At 37.8% G+C, this 18,210-nt stretch overlaps 2 protein-coding genes across 2 annotated transcripts; both read right to left on the reverse strand.

Annotated features, from left to right (window-relative positions):
- Positions 1 to 2,815: 2,815 nt before the first annotated feature.
- Positions 2,816 to 5,718, reverse strand: LOC123194746 (probable pectinesterase/pectinesterase inhibitor 61). Its single transcript, XM_044608128.1, has 3 exons — positions 4,533 to 5,718; positions 4,202 to 4,338; positions 2,816 to 3,675 (listed from the first exon to the last, which is right to left on the reverse strand). Exons 1-3 carry the CDS (start codon positions 5,501 to 5,503, stop codon positions 2,978 to 2,980), a joined length of 1,806 nt encoding a protein of 601 aa, XP_044464063.1. The 5' UTR covers positions 5,504 to 5,718; the 3' UTR covers positions 2,816 to 2,977.
- Positions 5,719 to 11,362: 5,644 nt separating this feature from the next.
- Positions 11,363 to 17,761, reverse strand: LOC123224293. Its single transcript, XM_044647950.1, has 8 exons — positions 17,654 to 17,761; positions 15,248 to 15,361; positions 13,519 to 14,256; positions 13,291 to 13,431; positions 12,705 to 13,208; positions 12,227 to 12,595; positions 11,910 to 12,131; positions 11,363 to 11,817 (listed from the first exon to the last, which is right to left on the reverse strand). The coding sequence occupies exons 1-8, from the start codon at positions 17,759 to 17,761 to the stop codon at positions 11,413 to 11,415; spliced, it is 2,601 nt and encodes an 866-aa protein (XP_044503885.1). The 3' UTR covers positions 11,363 to 11,412.
- Positions 17,762 to 18,210: the final 449 nt, after the last annotated feature.

Here is an 18,210-nt window from a genome sequence, read left to right on the forward strand (position 1 = left end):
CATGTACAACTTGACTTGACTTAGACAATTTAAACCCCTCCACAGCTGGCCATTTTCATTTTTCTTTTTGGCTGCTTCCCACTCCTGCCTAACTCCATCTCATTGCAAGACTAAAGTCCCACCTCTAGTCTTTTCCCACAATTATTAAATTAATATAAATAAATAAATAAATAAATAAAAGTTATTATCATCAATCTTGGAAATTTATGAATATTCAATTTCATGATGTATTATCAGGGATACTTTTGAAATCTTTTAAAGGAAGGTTTTTTGTTTTTCTAAACATTTATACACATATTTCAAGGGTGAAGTGCAATTTTTTTCCTTGTGTTAATAAAATTAAATGACACCTTAAAGGAGACAATAATAAATAATAATATTATCCAATACATAAATTAATATTACCTAACAAAGTTTGAAGATAAGTTGTGGTGGGTTATGAAAATGGGGATGAACAATTTGGCATGTTAAATATGGTTTTAGATTCTGATCAGAGTCAAGGATGGTTTGTTTGTTTGTTGTTGTTGTTTTTTTTTTTTTTTTTTAATTTAAAGGTATGGAAAATATTAAAAGCTTTTTAAAAATCTTTAAAAATAAATCACCTGATTGGTTACTTTGTGGTCAATCTAAATCAAGCATTAAAATGAAAATAATTCTAAAATCATGCTCCCAATTGGTTATAATGATTTTATTGGATGCCTGCTTTTAATGAGTTAAAAGTACTTTTAATTTGTTTATTATTTAATTTTATCTTTTATGGATAAAGATACTTGTGCACTAAAAACATATTTAGAATGCTTTGATGAACAATTTTAATGCACTCTTTCAGTTCCCTAAAAAATTACTAAATATATTTTTACAAAATATAGGTGTTGTTGATGAAAAAATTTTGCTTTAAGAAATTAATTTTGCATATATAATTTTTTTTTAAAATAAGAAACTTGAGTTCAGTGATCGGATTTATAACTATTGAGTTGTGTAAGTCAAAAATCTTATCTTGGTATGCTAAAAAGGAGACTTAAATCCAAACTCTTTATTTTGGAAGTCCACCCTTTTATCACTCAAGTTACTGTACTTTTAATTAGATAATATGATTGTTTATTTTTTCTCTCACTTTAAAATCACTCAATCAAGTATTAATATCAAATTATATGAATAAGTTTATATAATTTTTTTAGACGCGTAATACTACTCATATGATAATATTAGATTAGGAAATTATATAAAGTTTACATGGGGTTTATTCAATGCAATAGTTGTAAATTTGACCACTATATTTTAAAGTTTACTCGTTCAATCAATTTGAATGAATTCTTTGGTTATTAAAAAAATAAAATTATACGTCAATCTTTTTGGTAATCTCTACAACATCAATTTTCATTTATCAAAATGCATATTTTATTTGAAATATAATTTAAGAATTTTAGAGGATAAATGAACGAAAAGAAAACATGATATTGTTTAAAATATTAAAATTGAAATTCTGAAGGTAAATACAATGATTCCATTTTTCAAATCTTGGCATTTTAATAACATTTTCAATTATTAAAATAGTAAATTTCAAAATATAGAATAAGAAAAAAAAAAAAAAAAAAGAGTTCTGGTCCACAAACGCCACCTGTATCATGCCTAAAAAGGTTTAAACATTTATGAAGATCCACCACCAATAAAATATTTAAGGCCAAAGGACTATTTCCCACCCAAAGTATGCTATTTCTAAAGTTTCTTTCTGTTAATTTTAAAAATTCTATTTACTCACCTATAGAGTATTAAAATTGACAGTTTAAAGGATAAAATTATCATTTTATCTATAATATTAAAAAAAAATTAAAATTTAATCCAATTTTCTCCTTCAACCCTTAAAAACTAATCATTTTTTCTAGATCAAGTTTTAAAAAATAGCATTCCCCCCCTAGGGTTTAGTTTTCAATCATCGAAGTCAAATCTGACACCATCGCCGACGACAAAGCTTTCCCAACCCACCACCATACTCCGACGGCTTCTCTTCCCTTCTCTGGAACATCAATCGACCCAGATCTGACGTCATCTTCGTTTGGAAAGTTGAAGAGCTTCGTCAGGAAATGAAGCTCTTCATTTTTCCAAACGAAGATGACGACCTCGCTTTTGTTTGGGAAGACGAAGAGCTTCGTCTCTCGACAAAACTCTTCAACTTTTCAGACGAAGATGACATCAGATCTGGGTCAATCGACGTTCCAAAAAAGGAAAGAGAGGTCATCGAAGCATAGTAGTGTGTCGAAAAAGCTTCATCATCGATGATGGTCCTAGATTTGGTATCAGGGATTGAAAACTAAATCCTAAGAGAGAAATGTTATTTTTTAAAACTTGACTTAGGAGAAAATTATTAGTTTTTAGGGGTTAAGGGGGAAAAAAGAGATAAAATTTTTAAAGATTAGGGTTTCATTAATTTTAACAGTTCACTGATAGATAAATAAGATTTTCAAAATTAATGGAAGGAATTTTGAGATAATAGCGTACTTTGGGTGGGAAAGAGTCCTTTGGCCAATATTTAATAACAAAGACAGGATTCTTGTGATGAAGATAGAACCTAATGAAATTACTTAATTACCCTTGTCTGTCAAGCCACCAACCACCTTGCACATTATAATTGAAATTCATTCTTTATATTATAAACTCATGCGAATTCTCTTTAATCTTTCATTATCTCATTTTAAAACTATTAATAAAAAGTTAATGATAAGGATTAGTGTTATTAAAATATAAATTTAAAAAATAAATAATTAAGATGAAAAGAAATTTGTCCAAAACAGTGCTAATTTCTACTTCGGATCCCAGATTAGGACAAACACCCTTACTAATTATATATTAATTTCCTTACAATTCCGAATCAAGAAAAACAAGGTCCATTTGATAAAATATATAAAAACCCCTACATGGCTACATATAACAACATTTTTTTAGCATTTACCACAATTAATTAACTCAATTAATGAATTAATTAAGTTGATAATCCTGCCAAGAACGCCACTCCAGTCGATGGCAGCCAAGAGGATCCAGATATAAACTGTGCAACAGTGAACTTATTAGCCTCCACCGTAGATGTAATCACCCTGTAACCCGGCCAGTTCACCCGCTGCCCCACGGCGGCACCGGGGCCGGAGTTCATATACTCACCGTAGTAAAGAGTATCGAGAGCAAATGTGGAGTTCCATTCGAGCCATCCTTTCGGATTAATGTGATCCCCCATGTATGTCAACATGTAAACCACCCTGGAATAAAGTTTCCAAGGCCTCCCGAGATACGTTTCAAAGCTTCCTTTCGACGCTTCGAGATCGGGTGTTGCGTAGAGCCTGCAAGCGTGGATGGAGATGCCGGTGTTCTGAAACGGGTCTTTTCTGTTTTGCGCCGTTATGGTGTTTTTTTGGTTGGCCATCGGCTGTCTAGCGTAAATGCTACAGTTTTGCAAGACGACGGCAGCGTTACCGAAAATAAAGTCTACAGTTCCATAAATATCTGACTCTCGAAAGAATTGACGATTGGAGTGTACATAGAGAGAGTCTTGGTATCCGATTATGTTGCAACGATACACGACAGCGTGGTCAGCTCCGATTCGGAGAGCTACAGCTTGGTGCTTACCCGGGCCAGCCGAATTTTCAAACGTCATATCTCGGGCAATGAACCCAGACCCGGTCGCAGCTGCAAGATAAAACTGGAAATATCACTATCAACGACAATTGGATTGATAATTTTTAAATTTCTTTTTCCACTAGATGTTGGTAGAGGGAATTGACAGACTAATAAAATGATTAACGAGGTGACCCACCTTCAATTATGTGATTATCATTTAAATTATGGCCATTGGATTATATTTAAGACAATCCGATCCACACTTTGTAATGATATAAAATAAAAAGTACATAATTTTGCAGTGATTTTTACGCGGAGGAAACACGTCAGTCAGAACATTCCAAATTATTTTACAGACAAACCGTACAGAATACATACAAAATACTCGTGTATAAATAAATATTTGTATTTTTTTAAAATTATACTGTAGAAAAGAAATCCGGGGGGCGGGGCATATAGGATGACTAAAGTTAAAGCCCACATGCAACTTCATTTCTTTCTATGGACCAACTTCGCGTTGTTTCGTAGTATATTTTTAATTTGGTTTTATTAAGATTGCGAAGAAAAATGTGAGAAAGGTGAACAGAAAATTTACCAAAAGATGCCGTGTGAAAAGTTGTCATTTTATCTTGAACACTTTTACTTCCAGAAATTACGGTTTTGCCCTTCCCGTCTCCAATGAGCATCACATTCTTTTTCTTTCTTCCCACCTTTAGTACGCTCTCTTCGTACCTAACAGGACATTAAACGGTGACAACTGAATAATAAATAATATTTCAATATATTAAAAATATTTTCTAATATTAAAATAACTCTTAATTTATTCATAAATAAAAAACAACTATGTTTTTTAAATCAATTTTCCAATTACCGCTTACTAAATCTGAAAATATTTTTATCAACTGAGAAATACTGAGGTAATTTACCTTCCTGCCCGCACGTAAATAATCGTCCGGCGTTCGCTGTTTTCTGGCACCTTTTTAATCGCCTCAGCAATCGTCTTAACCGTTCCATTTCCAGATTTCGACACGATTATATCGGCATGTATATCCGATAGAGGCAGAGCTAACAGTCTCCTATCCTTTCTACTCAACCATCTCGGAAGCTTGTCGCCATTTTCCGCCGATATATCGTTCTCAAGTAACCTCCTTCGGTTCTGTATCGGAATTCCCGAGAAATCGCCTCCATTAGTTGCAGCAAAAATCGCCAAACAATTACTCACCAGTTCGGATATGTCCTTCAATTTATCGGCCACCTGATCCTTAACGGCTCCGTCAACGTCGGAGAATCCATCCGTACACGTGTCTTGATTTGTCAGCGCCGCACTCAGCCACGTCACCACGTCTTCTCTTGCATACGCATTACCGTTACCTCCCGGTATCTGCACGATGGAGCCGAGTGAGCGCGTGAGGGCGTCCACGGAGTCGTCGAGGAGTTCCAAACACGCGTCGAAGGCCGACCGTACACGTGTGTCCATCTGCAGATAGGAGATCCCCGAAGTGGAATACAACGCCTTGCTGAGCTGCTGCAGCGTCATGTTGAAAGAAATGTGAACGAGGTCCTGCTCCGATGCGGTGAGTGAACCCGGGAAGTTGAGCAGCGAGTTGACGCAGATAGTCGGGTAGAGAGTCTTGCTACAAGTCCTCGAAATCGCCTGAGTCGGCTTGTGAGGGATTTTAGTGCCAGAGCCGGCCCGCGATTTCAAACCGACCACGAGAATGCCGGCTACGAGTGAAAGAATAATCAAAACGAGAGCCAAAGCGGAGATGAAAATAAGTTTCTTATCTCGCTTGCCTTTAGAGGGAACAGACGGAGCTGAGGCAACGTGATCTTGTTCGTGTAAAGGACGGCGGGAGGAGCCACCGGGCTCTGAGGGCTGAAGCCTGCCGTAGTCCATTGTTGCTTAATCTGAAAGCTGAAAAAGAATCTTTAGACAGGAAATATAAGAATAAAAAAATTACTTGGAGAGGGGAGAAAGAGAGTGAGGGTAAGAGAGATATAAAAAGGAGGAGAAGGAAGAAGGAGGTTGGTGTGAAGTCAAATTCTATGAGGGAAATGGATATAGCTGGCCTCGACGAAAAACAAAAATAAAGAGCACTGAAATTTTCTTCTTCTCCTTGTTATTCAGTTAAGCATGAGTTAAATAAATAATTAAGGAGGAGACTAAGCAGTGTTAAAATGTGTAATACAGTTGGTTAAGCATTTAATTTGAAGAATCCATGAAAGGGAAGTAAAAGCACTTGTAAACCAAAAGCAATTTTTACAACACAGCTTCTTTTGGTTTGGAAATGAATTAGATAACTGCCGTCACTTTCACGTCCAACTAGTTACTCCTTTTTCGAAATTTAATATTTAATTATTTGAACCTCCTTTAAACTTACATGGCGTTGCCTGATTGGTTGAATTGCCATGAAATTTTATTTTAAAAAAGGTGATTACTTAATTGAGTCGGCGTAACGAAATTACGAAATTTTATTTAAAAAAAGGTGATTACTTAATGGGATATTAATTAAAATAGGCACCTGCATCTCCGTCTAAACCTTTTTCGGCAATAATTACTCCGTTTTACCTTTTTAAGCAAACCAACTGTTTCATTCCAAAAATACCCTTCTTCTGATTTTTCAAACGCAACGCTTACGTTCCGCCGATTAATTCATTACTTTTCAATAAAATCATTAATATTAAATTATCTGAAATAAATAAAATTTATAAATTAAAAAAGAGATCAATATTTATAAATTATTTTATTCTTATATATAAAAAATAATGGATATATAAAAAATAATACGTTTTTCTTTAAATTACCTGTAATGAAAAATAGATGAAATTTTATTTTTATAAAATAATTGATTTTTATATATAAAAGATAATAGATATATTTAAAACGATACCTTGTGCGTTTTATTTTCAAACAGATTGCGCTGAAGAGATGCAGGAAACAAAGAAAGGGGTGCTTTGAAACCTTGGGAAAAATTGAGAAAGGGTGCGGAAATGGTCGTTAATTTGGAAAGGGGTGCAGAAACTTAGCGAAAATTTGAGAAAGGGTGCGGAAATGGTGGATAATTTGGAAAGGGGTGCGGCAAACCATCAAAGGGTGCGGCAAACCGTGAAAGGGTGCGTGGAAGGTGTGAAAATTGCGGAAAAGGTGCAGCGGCAATTGCTGAAAGGGTGCGGCAATGGCTGAAAGGGTACGGCAATTTCTGAAAGGGTGCAGCAGTTTCTAAAAGGGTGCGAAAATTACCGAAAGGGTATGTTAATTTCTGAAAGGGTGCGGTAGTTTCTGAAATGGTGCGGCAATTGACAAAAAAAGTATGGCAATTTCTGAAAGGGTGCGGGAAGTGTCAAAAGGGTGCGGGAATTATTGAAAGGGTGCGGCCGTTTATAAAAGGGTGCGAGAATTGCCGAAATGGTGCGGGAATTACTGAAAGAGTATGTTAATTTCTGAAAAGTTTCTGAAATGGTGCGGCAATTGACAAAAAAGTATGGTAATTTCTTAAAGGGTGCGGCAGTTTCTGAAAGGGTGCGGGAATTACTAAAAGGGTGCGGCATTTTCTGAAAGGGTGCGGGAATTACTGAAAGGGTGCGGCATTTTCTGAAAGGGTGCGGGAAATACTAAAATGGTGCGGCAGGGTGCGTATGTTTATGAAAGAGTGCGGCAAACTGAAAGAGTGCGAGAAAGGGTGCGGGAATTACTGAAAGGGTATGGCAATCCCGAAAAGGGTGCGGTAGTTTCTGAAAGGCTGCGGCAATTGGCCAAAATATATGGCAATTTCTGAAAGGGTGTGGCCGTTTCTGAAAGGGTGCGGGAAATACTAAAATGGTGCGACAGTTTTTAAAAGGGTGCGGGATTTGTCAAAATGGTGCGAAATTGCTAAAACGGTGCGTCCGTTTCTGAAAGGGTGCGGCAATTACCGAAAGGGTGCGGGAAATTTTAGAAAGGGTGCGGCAGTTTCTGAAAGGGTGCGGCAATTACCGAAAGGGTGCGGGAAATTATAGAAAGGGTGCGGCAAGCATTATAGGCACGTTGAAGGTGCAAGAATTGCTTAACGGGTGCGTGGAAGTGTGCGAATGGGTGCGTGGATGGGTGCATTCCATTATAATCTAAAGGGTGCGTGAAAACCCTAATGTTCAGACTTGTGCATGCATGCACAACTTATCATTTTTAATTTTAAACCTTTATTAAGACGTTAATAATTAATTTATTTTTATATTAAGAGAATTCAATTCTTCATTAATATTTAGGTAGGGTAGATTTGTGGCAGATGAAAGTATTTACTGCAATATTAAGTAGATAAATCTATGATTATCTACTTTCTCCATAAACAAATTATTGTTATTTCACAAAGATCTCTTTCTTTCTTTATTTGTTATAACTTCAATCTCACCTTTTTGATTTTGAATCCATCCATAAGAAAGAATGGTAGGAGTGATGTTTATGCTAGGATTCGGAGGAGAATGGCGCAACGATGAAGGTAATCACCTCAAATATATCGGTGGGTTGCAGAAATTATTTTCAGCTGATAAAAGAATCAATTACGAAGGATTTAAGGAAGGAGTATGCTTTCGTTTAGGTATCGATCAAAGTTTCAATGAAATTAAAATTTATATGCCGAATCCAACCAAGTTTAGCGATACACCTTATTTATTGAAAGATGATTATGATATCCGAATGATGATGCAGTTATGTAAGTCTCACAAAAAGTCTCCTTTTTTCCTTGAAGTGGTTTTACAGCAAAATGAATTTCCAGATATTTATCAGCAATATTCACAACTGGATCGAGAGATTCATCAAGGCATCCGACAAAATCCATCAGTCGAAATTCATTCCATGGATAACATATATACACAACCAGAAAGTGTACCAGAACATATACCAGAAAGTATTCCAGAAAGTGTTCCAGAAAGTGTTCCAGAAAGTGTTCCAGAAAGTAGCAGGATAAATACAGATGGTATTGAGAACGATATTGGTTGGAATCCTTTTTCTCAAGACTTGGCATATGGTGAAAGAGGCCCAGAACCAATATGGGGTACACCTGAAGGCTGTTATCAAACAGATGATATTCCAAGAAATGATATTAACCTTCCAGAAGAAAATGAATATTGCGGTTTTGATAACGTGGGTGCTAGAGATTATAATGGTGCGGCAATGTGTGATAATGTTGTTGATGATGTAGGGGTTGGTACATCAGTTACAACACCTGAAAGTTTAGTTGGTTGCAATCCATTTTTTGGTGGTCCAGAACCTTACAGAGATGTTGAAAATGAAGGAATTACAGTTCATACTGTTGCACCATCACGCGACAAATTCAAAGTGACAGACCAGTTTGCATCTAAACAAGTTTTGAAAGATACATTATATAGAGATGCAATAGAAAATGGTTATCAATTCAAGGTCTCGAGCTCAAATAAGAAGAGGTGGGATATAAAGTGTTTACATCAACAATGCAAATGGAAAGCGGGAGGGAGCAAGTTAAGTAATAGCGATGTATTTGTCTTACATAAATTCGGAACACATACTTGTCCTCGCGATATGATAAGGCCTCATCACAGGCAAGCAGGTAAAAGGGCACTTGGAAAAATCTTACAGACTGTATTTACTGCTGGGGATCGTGTGTATAGGCCGAAAGAAATTATAACAGATATGGCAGATAGGTTTCAAATTGATATATCTTATGCACAAGCTTGGCGTGCAAAGAATTGGGCGTTGAATGAAATTAGAGGTTCACCAGAAGAGTCTTTTAGATTATTACCACTATTTTGTTATAACCTTCAACAACGAAACCCTGGTACTATTACACAAATTGAAACTGACTCAGATAATCGATTTCAATTTGTTTTCATATCTTTAGGATGCTCTATTAGAGCATTCCGTGAGTATTGTCGTCCTGTTATTTGTATTGATGGAGCATTTCTGAAAGGTCGATATTGGGGTACACTTTTTATTGCTGTGGGGAAGGACGGAAACAATCAAATTTATCCAATTGCATTTGGAGTTGGCGGAAGGGAGGAAACAATGACTTGGACCTTGTTTCTCCGAGCGTTACATAGATGTATCGGCGATCTCACTAATCTAGCAATCATCTCAGACAGACACCAAGCCATCACTCGTTCTGTGAGAGAGGTGTTTCCGAATGCACATCATGGCTGGTGTAACCATCATATAAAAGGAAATATGCGTGCTCGATACAAGCAAACAAAACATATAGAGGGATTATTTTGGAGAGCGGCGAAGGCTTATCGAACAGAGGATTTTGAAGAGGCTTTGCATATGATTAAAGCTGAAAACCCCACTGCAGCTGCTTATTTGGAAGGGATCGACTACGCACGGTGGGCTCGTGCTCACTTTCCTGGCATCCGATATAACATTATGACCACAAATATTGCTGAATCGTTTAATGCTCTAGCACGACATGCACGTAAATTGCCAGTGGTTATGCTCCTTGAATTCTTGCGTTCGACTTTACAAAAATGGTTTTATACTCGTCGCAATATGGCAGGTACAAACCTCCTAAATTTGTTACTCTTTGCAGTATGATAGCTAAAAACCCTAAATATCTGTATTTTCTAATTTTTTATATGTTATAATATCTTTCAGATACTTGTACTCATCCTCTGACTCCGTGGGCTGAAGAAAAGTTAGCCAATCATATTCGCAAATCAGCTAATATGATTGTCAAACCAGTAACCATTGATAGATATGAAGTGTATAGTTCTGGTAGATCCGTCGCTATAGTCAATCTTACAACAAAAGAATGCAGTTGTAAAAAGTTTCAACTATCACAGATAGCATGCACGCATGTTGCGGCAATTGCCAGATTTCAAAACCTCTCAAATTGTTATCCTTGGGTAAATAAATATTACTCAACTGAATTTTGGAAAGCTGTTTACCAGGAGGCTGTTGAACCTTTGGGAGATTCTTTCGAATGGGTACAACCTGAAGATATTCGTATCGTTAATCCACCACAAATGCAACAGCGACGTTCTGGTCGTCCATCAGAATATAACAGAAGACCATCAGAAGGAGAAGAAATCCGTCAAGTTGAATGTAGCAGATGTCATCAAAAAGGGCACACACGTTTAGTTTGTAAAAATCCCTTAACTGAGGCTACAACATCTTCATGATAATTTGGTCTCTGATTCATGACAATTTTTTCCTTTTCGCAAGTGAAACTTCATGAGGGGTTATGTTAATTATCAATGGTGGATTTAATTTGCTGAAGTGATGATTTTCTTTACTTTAGGGATATCTTTACTTTAAGGATATCTTTACTTTAAGCAATTTCTAAATCAATTTTTTTTTTTTTTGCTGTTTCTAATATATTGCCGCAATTATTATTATGTTTTTTGCGCATGGAGTTGAGTTTAAAATTTTAAATATTTAATAGAATATTGAAAGATGAAGAATAGCAGATAGATTTATATTTATTTTATATTTATGTTTTGATATTATTATAAAATGAGTAATTTCATTATGCATATTTATTTTTGAATATATGAATGATATATATGTGATTAAGTATTATTTAATTTTTATTATAATATGAATACAAATTCATAAAATTAATAGAATCATTTAGGCCAAATTTTTTAAAAATTTTGGCAGCATCTCCTTTGTATTTTCAACAATTGCCAATCTGTATATAACAAATCAAAAAAAAAACTGCACTCCAATATATATATATCCATCTATATATCCATCAATATATCCATCAACCCAAATTCCAACCACATCAACATATCAATCAAAATATGCATATGACTAAAACATATTAATCATATTCATATGTTTATATATAATACAAAAAATCAAAGAATTGTATTCCCGCCATGCCTCCATATTCTGGATGCAACCATACAACGCATTACAGAAGCATTCGATGCCCTAAAAGTTAATCTCCTGCCAGTGGCGAGATACTCTAAAATAAATAATGAGAATATCCCGCAGTCACCGGAGGCAGTGCCTTGTTGTGGCACATCTATGCATCTCGTGATGGTCAATGGGTCTAACTTTGGCTCAAGACCCCGTGACTCCCAATAGTTGGTCGCATTAATAATAGACGGAAGATAAGAATACCGTTTCATAGCCTCTAAGAACTTCTCTGTAGAGTCAAAAAATGCTTTCGATGAATCATACACCGTCAAAGTCCAAGCATTTAAGTCTAATTCACCGCATGCCCAGTGTTGAGATTCATAATTGATCGGAATATAAACCTGTAATAAAATGAATTCATTACCATCAGTCAAAATTTATCTAATATATTTTATCAAAATAATATATAAATATCAAGATTCATAATACAAACCCGATCAACGTTAGCCCATGAGATATAACCTCTATGTAAGTCTGAATCATTTATCCCTTCAATCGGATCTAATAATAATCGTGGCCATCGATAATTATCTAACCTATAATCTTCTCGTTCTTTTATTATATGCGGTAACCACCCATCAAAAGAAGTTTCGACACAAGTCCATTTAGCCGATGGAAATGTATGTCGTAATACCACTAAATAACTATCGATATGCTGAAAAGTTAAATAATATTAAACTGATTAGCAAACATTAAAAAAAATAATAATATAAAAGTAATGTAACTTCAGGCTTTTTAAGATTAATATACCTGATCCATGAGCCAATGGTTATCTTCACATACTAGCTTCCACCATTTTATTTTATCGCATGGCCCATATAAATAAGTGTTTCCCAATCCCGGTTCGGGAGGGTCTCCGTACCATTGCAAATATTCCCACATAAGATTTACTATATCCTCTCTGCAGGATGCCCCTATCACTGCCCGTGCACGACGATGTTCAAAAGGATCAGTGTATGGGCTCCGAAGTGCTTTACCCTTCTTCATTATCCTTCCACGTAATGTCCTCCGAGTAATGGAACGATTCTCTGTTTGAGTTTTATTTGTGCCATCCATTGTTTGTTGGATATCCGTATCCAACTGATCAAAATACTCAAACAGAACTTCTGTTGGCTCATCCTGAAAATAAAAAACAAAACACTTATCAATTTCTAAAATAACATCATTCAATTATTAAAAAATATAATATATCATAATATAGTTTAAATATATATATATATATATATACCACTTCAGTTGGGCTTGTTGGGTTTGAATGGTACTTATGTTGAAGCTCGGTCAATTTGGCTTCTATGGATATTTGACGTGCTTCAAGTAGTGTTTGCCGCTCATCAATGCTTTCAAGTCGTTCATCCACTTTTTGCATAAACCCTTGTAGAAGCTCTTGAAGTCTATCAAATTTATCATCATCCATCCGGGTAGATGCACTTGGAATATTGCAAGTATGTGTTTCTTCAGCCGGTTGAGGCGAGGGCACATGACTACTTATAAATGAACTTCGTCGCCTACGAACAGGAGTACTCCAAGGTGCAGGTTGGATATCTGGAGGGGATGTAACGCCATAAAGGATGTCTGGAGGGGATGTTACATCAGGTTGGATGTTTGGAGGGGATGAAGGTGCATCAGGAGTTGTATCAGATTCTTCTAAATCATCAATGTCATTTATAACATCTTCGTAATACCATGATTGCCTCTCAACTTTGGATGCAATCATACGAGATGTGACAACATCCTAAAGATATTCAAATCAAGTTTATTAATGGAAGTTTAAAATGAACTAATAATACAGTATGAAGAGATGCATAAGAACTTACTTCAGAAGAGTTTAAAATACGATCCATATCCTCCCAGCTTGGAACTTCTAAACTTTTCCATCTCAACATTCGAGGTATTGTCTTAACCGATTTACAGACTACAAATCTTTTCAAATTATTAAGCGTCTCGTATATCCAAACCTATCAATAACAAATATACAAACAATACTTAAAATAAATGAGTAAACATTAGATACTTATGAAATATTAAAAAGGGGTTAATATTACCTGAAATGCTAACGTACATCCTCGTATACCGTAAGTTAATATTGGGATATCATTTGAATTCGATGGATACAATCTGGAAACTTCATTGTATTGTTTTACCAAAGCATCACCCAAAGATTTTACTGTCATCTTCCAAACAAGTGTGCCCCAAGGATATGAATTAAAAGTATCCCAATCATCAAAAATACTTAAAATATTCTCTGGAATAGTTTTTCTATTATCGGATCCCAATAATGCAAAATGAAGTAGATATAAAGCAGATATTTTAATGGCATCATCATCATTGTCAATCCATACTCTTTCTTTAAATACTGCTGCTAAATCACCATAGCTAACTGCCTTTTTACCTGGGAAATACTGAGATTTCAATCGGGATTTTCCTATAACCTTCCTCTTAACCATTTCCCTACTGAATTTTAATCCTGTTATTAAAGCAAATTCAACAGGACCAAATCTGCAGTCCACCCCATTAAGCCGAAACCACATTTCCTCTCCCACCACTCCTTTGTTGATTTGACGAAATAACACAGAATGTAATAAACTGGAACTATGCTTCAAAGTCTCCATCTTAAAAAATTGCCCGAAGCAACATGTTTTAAACAATTTTTTCTGGGTATTTGTAAGGGCATTTCGGATTTCTTTGACAGTTTCCACATGAGCTCTAACTTTTAACTTCGCCAAAAAATAATGGCTGTCATTATACCTCCTTTCCCCAGGAATTTCATTAACTCCATTATCCTAAAAAGCAATCAACATGTTGAAAAAAATTAGGAAAAGGTTGAAAGGCTAATATAACTAATATAATCCAACAAATTGCAAACTGTGAAAGGGTGCGTGGATGTGCAAAGGGGTGCGGCAAACTGTGAAGGGGTGCGTGGATGTGCAAAGGGGTGCGACAAACGGTGAAAGGGTGCGTGGATGTGCAAAGGGGTGCGGCAAACTGTGAAGGGGTGCGGCAAATTGTGAAAGGGTGCGTGGATGTGCAAAGGGGTGCGGCAAACGGTGAAAGGGTGCGTGGATGTGCAAAGGGGTGCGACAAACGGTGAAAGGGTGCGTGGATGTGCAAAGGGGTACGGCAAACGGTGAAAGGGTGCGTGGATGTGCAAAGGGGTGCGGCAAACTGTGAAAGGGTGCGTGGATGTGCGAAGGGGTGCGGCAAACATGTGAAAGGGTGCGTGGATGTGCGAAGGGGTGCGGCAAACATGTGAAAGGGTGCGTGGATGTGCAAAGGGTGCGGCAAACATGTGAAAGGGTGCGTGGATGTGCAAAGGGTGCGGCAAGCTGTGTAATGGTGCGTGGATGTGTGAATGGGTGCGTGGCTGAGTGAAGGGTGCGTGAAAGAGCTGCTAAGGGTGCGTCGACGAGTGAACGGTGCGTGGAAGTGCTAATGGGTGCGACGAAACGAGTGAAGGGTGCGTGGAAGTGCTAAGTGGGTGCGACGAAACGAGTGAAGGGTGCGTGGAAGTGCTAATGGGTGCGACGAAACGTGAAAGGGTGCGTCAATGTGTGCGTGAACGGTGTGAAATCAACCAACGCAACGCAATAAATCCGGCAAAATCACATCCAAAACTAACACAGTTAAACCGGCAAACCAATCACAAACCCTAAACAACCACCAATCGATATACATACATCCAACCAACCAAACGAAAACCTAAATCTTATACAATGTGCCAAAGCCGAAGCGTCAATGCAGAATAATGCCGAATAAATGGTAACAAATACGCACCTGAGACGACTGAGACGACTCCGACGACATTGCCGTAATTTTCCGACGACGGTACTCTGACGGTGAATCGAGAGTGTGAGAAATTTTGGTTTTGCGGAGACGGTTGAAGTTTGGCTGAAGTTTTGATTTGCAATATTAAAGTTATAAAAAGTTAGGGTTAGTTTCTAACTCAAACGTTACAGCCCACGCGCCCAACGCGCCCAACAGTTCCACGCACTCTTTCAGAACATGCCGCACCCTTTCAGAAAATGCCGCACCCTTTCAGAAATTATTGCTCCTCTCAGCAATTCCCGCACCCTTTCAGTAAATGCCGCACCCTTTCCACAATTGCCGCACCCTTTCAAAAATTGTCACATCTTTTCCGTAATTGTTGCACCCTTTCAGAAGCTATTATACCCTTTCCGTAATTGTCGTACCTTTCAGAAGCTATCGCACTCTTTCCGTCGCACTCTCTCCACACACTTTCAGAAGCTGTCGCACCTCTCCGCACCCTTTCAGAAGTTGTCGCACTCTTTTCGCAATTACCGCACCCTTTCAAAAATTGCCGCACCCTTTCCGCAATTGACGCACCCTTTCAGAAGCTATCGCACCTTTTCCGCACTCTTTTAGAAATTGTCGCACCCTCTCCGCACCCTTTCAGAAGCTGTCGCACTCTTTACGCAATTGCCGCACCCTTTAAAAAACCGCCGCACTCTTTCATAAGCTGCCGCACCTTTTCAGAAATTCCCGCACCCTTTCAGAAGCTGCCGCACCCTTTCAGAAATTTCCGCACCCTTTCAGAAACTATTGCACCATCCACGCACCCTTTTAGAAATTCCCGCACCCGTTTCCAGAGTCCCGCACCAACACCCCTTTCCAAATTCCCAGATATCTTTGCACAACCTGAGAAGAAAACGCACCGTTTTCGATATAAAAGAATCAATTATTTTATAAAAATTAATCTTTTTCTCAATTTATTATTTTATACAAATTAATCTGCTTTTCAATTTATACATTTTATTAAGGCCAAACGACTATTTCCCACCCAAGGTATGCTGTAATGACGAGTTTCCACCCTTTAACTATGGAAACACCAAACACCCACCCATGGCCGGTTAGATTTAACCAAACCCTAACGGTGGTAAATTTAATTGCATTTCCCCCCCTAAAAGTTTAAAAACTAACATTTTTTCCCTAAGCTAAGTTTGAAAATATTGCATTTCCCCCCCTAGGGTTTATTTCCAAACCCTTCCAATTTCCAAACCCTTTTCCGTCGCTTTCTCCGGCGCCATCACCGGCCGTCTTCCCCTCCCGACGGTTTCTCTTCCACCGACGGCGCCTCTCAACTCGACCTCAACGTATCCGACGCAGAGATAAGCCGTCTGGGAAGACGATTGTCTTCCCAGATGAAGACGACTCGTCTTCCCAGAGGACGACGAGTCGTCTCGTCGTCTCGTCTTCGTCTGGGAAGACGTCGTCTTCCCAGACGACGACGACGACTGGGAAGACGAAGAACTTCGTCTTCCCCGACGAAGTTCTTCGTCTTCCACAGCTTCTCCGACTCCGATTGGAAGTCCAAATGGGAGGAAAGAGTTCTCTGGAAGGTGAGGATGCTTCGGGAGGGAGAGACCGTCGGCAGTGGAGCCGGAGACCGTCGGCAATGCTTCGGGAGGGTGAAACTGCGATTTTTGAAAACTTAGGCTGGGGGGGGGGAATTTTAGTTTTTAAAGTTTAGGGGGGCAAAATATATTCTATTTTAGTTTATTTTTAATATTCTAGAGAAAATGACAATTTTACCCTTGTCACCGTTAGGGTTTGGTTAAATCTAACCGGCCATGGGTGGGTGTTTGGTGTTTTCATAGTTAAAGGGTGGAAACTCGTCATTACAGCATACCTTGGGTGGGAAATAGTCGTTTGGCCTTTTATTAATTATAGATAATTTAGAAAAAAACTTAACATTTTTTATATATAACAATTATTTATTTTATAAATAAAATTTTCTAAAATTAAAAAATAAATTAATAAAGGTTTAAAATTAAAAATGATAAGTTGTGCATGCATGCACAAGTTTGAACATTAGGGTTTTCACGCAACCGTTAGATTATAATGCAATGCACCCATCCACGCACCCATCGACGCACCCATTCGCACACTTCCATGCACCCGTTAAGCAATTCCTACACCTTCAACGTGCCTATAATGCTTGCCGCACCCTTTCTAAAATTTCCCGCACCCTTTCGGTAATTGCCGCACCCTTTCAGAAACGGACGCACCGTTTTAGCAATTTCGCACCATTTTGACAAATCCCGCACCCTTTTAAAAACTGTCGCACCATTTTAGTATTTCCCGCACCCTTTCAGAAACGGCCACACCCTTTCAGAAATTGCCATATATTTTGGCCAATTGCCGCAGCCTTTCAGAAACTACCGCACCCTTTTCGGGATTGCCATACCCTTTCAGTAATTCCCGCACCCTTTCTCGCACTCTTTCAGTTTGCCGCACTCTTTCATAAACATACGCACCCTGCCGCACCATTTTAGTATTTCCCGCACCCTTTCAGAAAATGCCGCACCCTTTCAGTAATTCCCGCACCCTTTCAGAAAATGCCGCACCCTTTTAGTAATTCCCGCACCCTTTCAGAAACTGCCGCACCCTTTAAGAAATTACCATACTTTTTTGTCAATTGCCGCACCATTTCAGAAACTTTTCAGAAATTAACATACTCTTTCAGTAATTCTCGCACCATTTCGGCAATTCTCGCACCCTTTTATAAACGGCCGCACCCTTTCAATAATTCCCGCACCCTTTTGACACTTCCCGCACCCTTTCAGAAATTGCCATACTTTTTTTGTCAATTGCCGCACCATTTCAGAAACTACCGCACCCTTTCAGAAATTAACATACCCTTTCGGTAATTTTCGCACCCTTTTAGAAACTGCTGCACCCTTTCAGAAATTGCCGTACCCTTTCAGCCATTGCCGCAC

The sequence above is a fragment of the Mangifera indica genome, chromosome 1 (genome assembly GCF_011075055.1).
Source record: "Mangifera indica cultivar Alphonso chromosome 1, CATAS_Mindica_2.1, whole genome shotgun sequence".
Classification (NCBI taxonomy): domain Eukaryota; kingdom Viridiplantae; phylum Streptophyta; class Magnoliopsida; order Sapindales; family Anacardiaceae; genus Mangifera; species Mangifera indica.

Excerpts from the sequence above, each read along its gene's own strand:
- LOC123194746 (XM_044608128.1), bottom strand. The coding sequence starts at position 5,503 with ATGGACTACGGCAGGCTTCAGCCCTCAGAGCCCGGTGGCTCCTCCCGC. Across the intron at positions 4,339-4,532 it reads ATTTACGTGCGGGCAGGAAG|GTACGAAGAGAGCGTACTAA; the intron begins GTAAATTACCTC and ends ATGTCCTGTTAG. Across the intron at positions 3,676-4,201 it reads TTTTCACACGGCATCTTTTG|CTGCGACCGGGTCTGGGTTC; the intron begins GTAAATTTTCTG and ends TTTATCTTGCAG.
- LOC123224293 (XM_044647950.1), bottom strand. The coding sequence starts at position 17,761 with ATGGTGCGGCAGGGTGCGTATGTTTATGAAAGAGTGCGGCAAACTGAA. Across the intron at positions 15,362-17,653 it reads GCAATCCCGAAAAGGGTGCG|CCAAACTTCAACCGTCTCCG; the intron begins GTAGTTTCTGAA and ends TCAAAACTTCAG. Across the intron at positions 13,209-13,290 it reads GTATTTTAAACTCTTCTGAA|GATGTTGTCACATCTCGTAT; the intron begins GTAAGTTCTTAT and ends GAATATCTTTAG.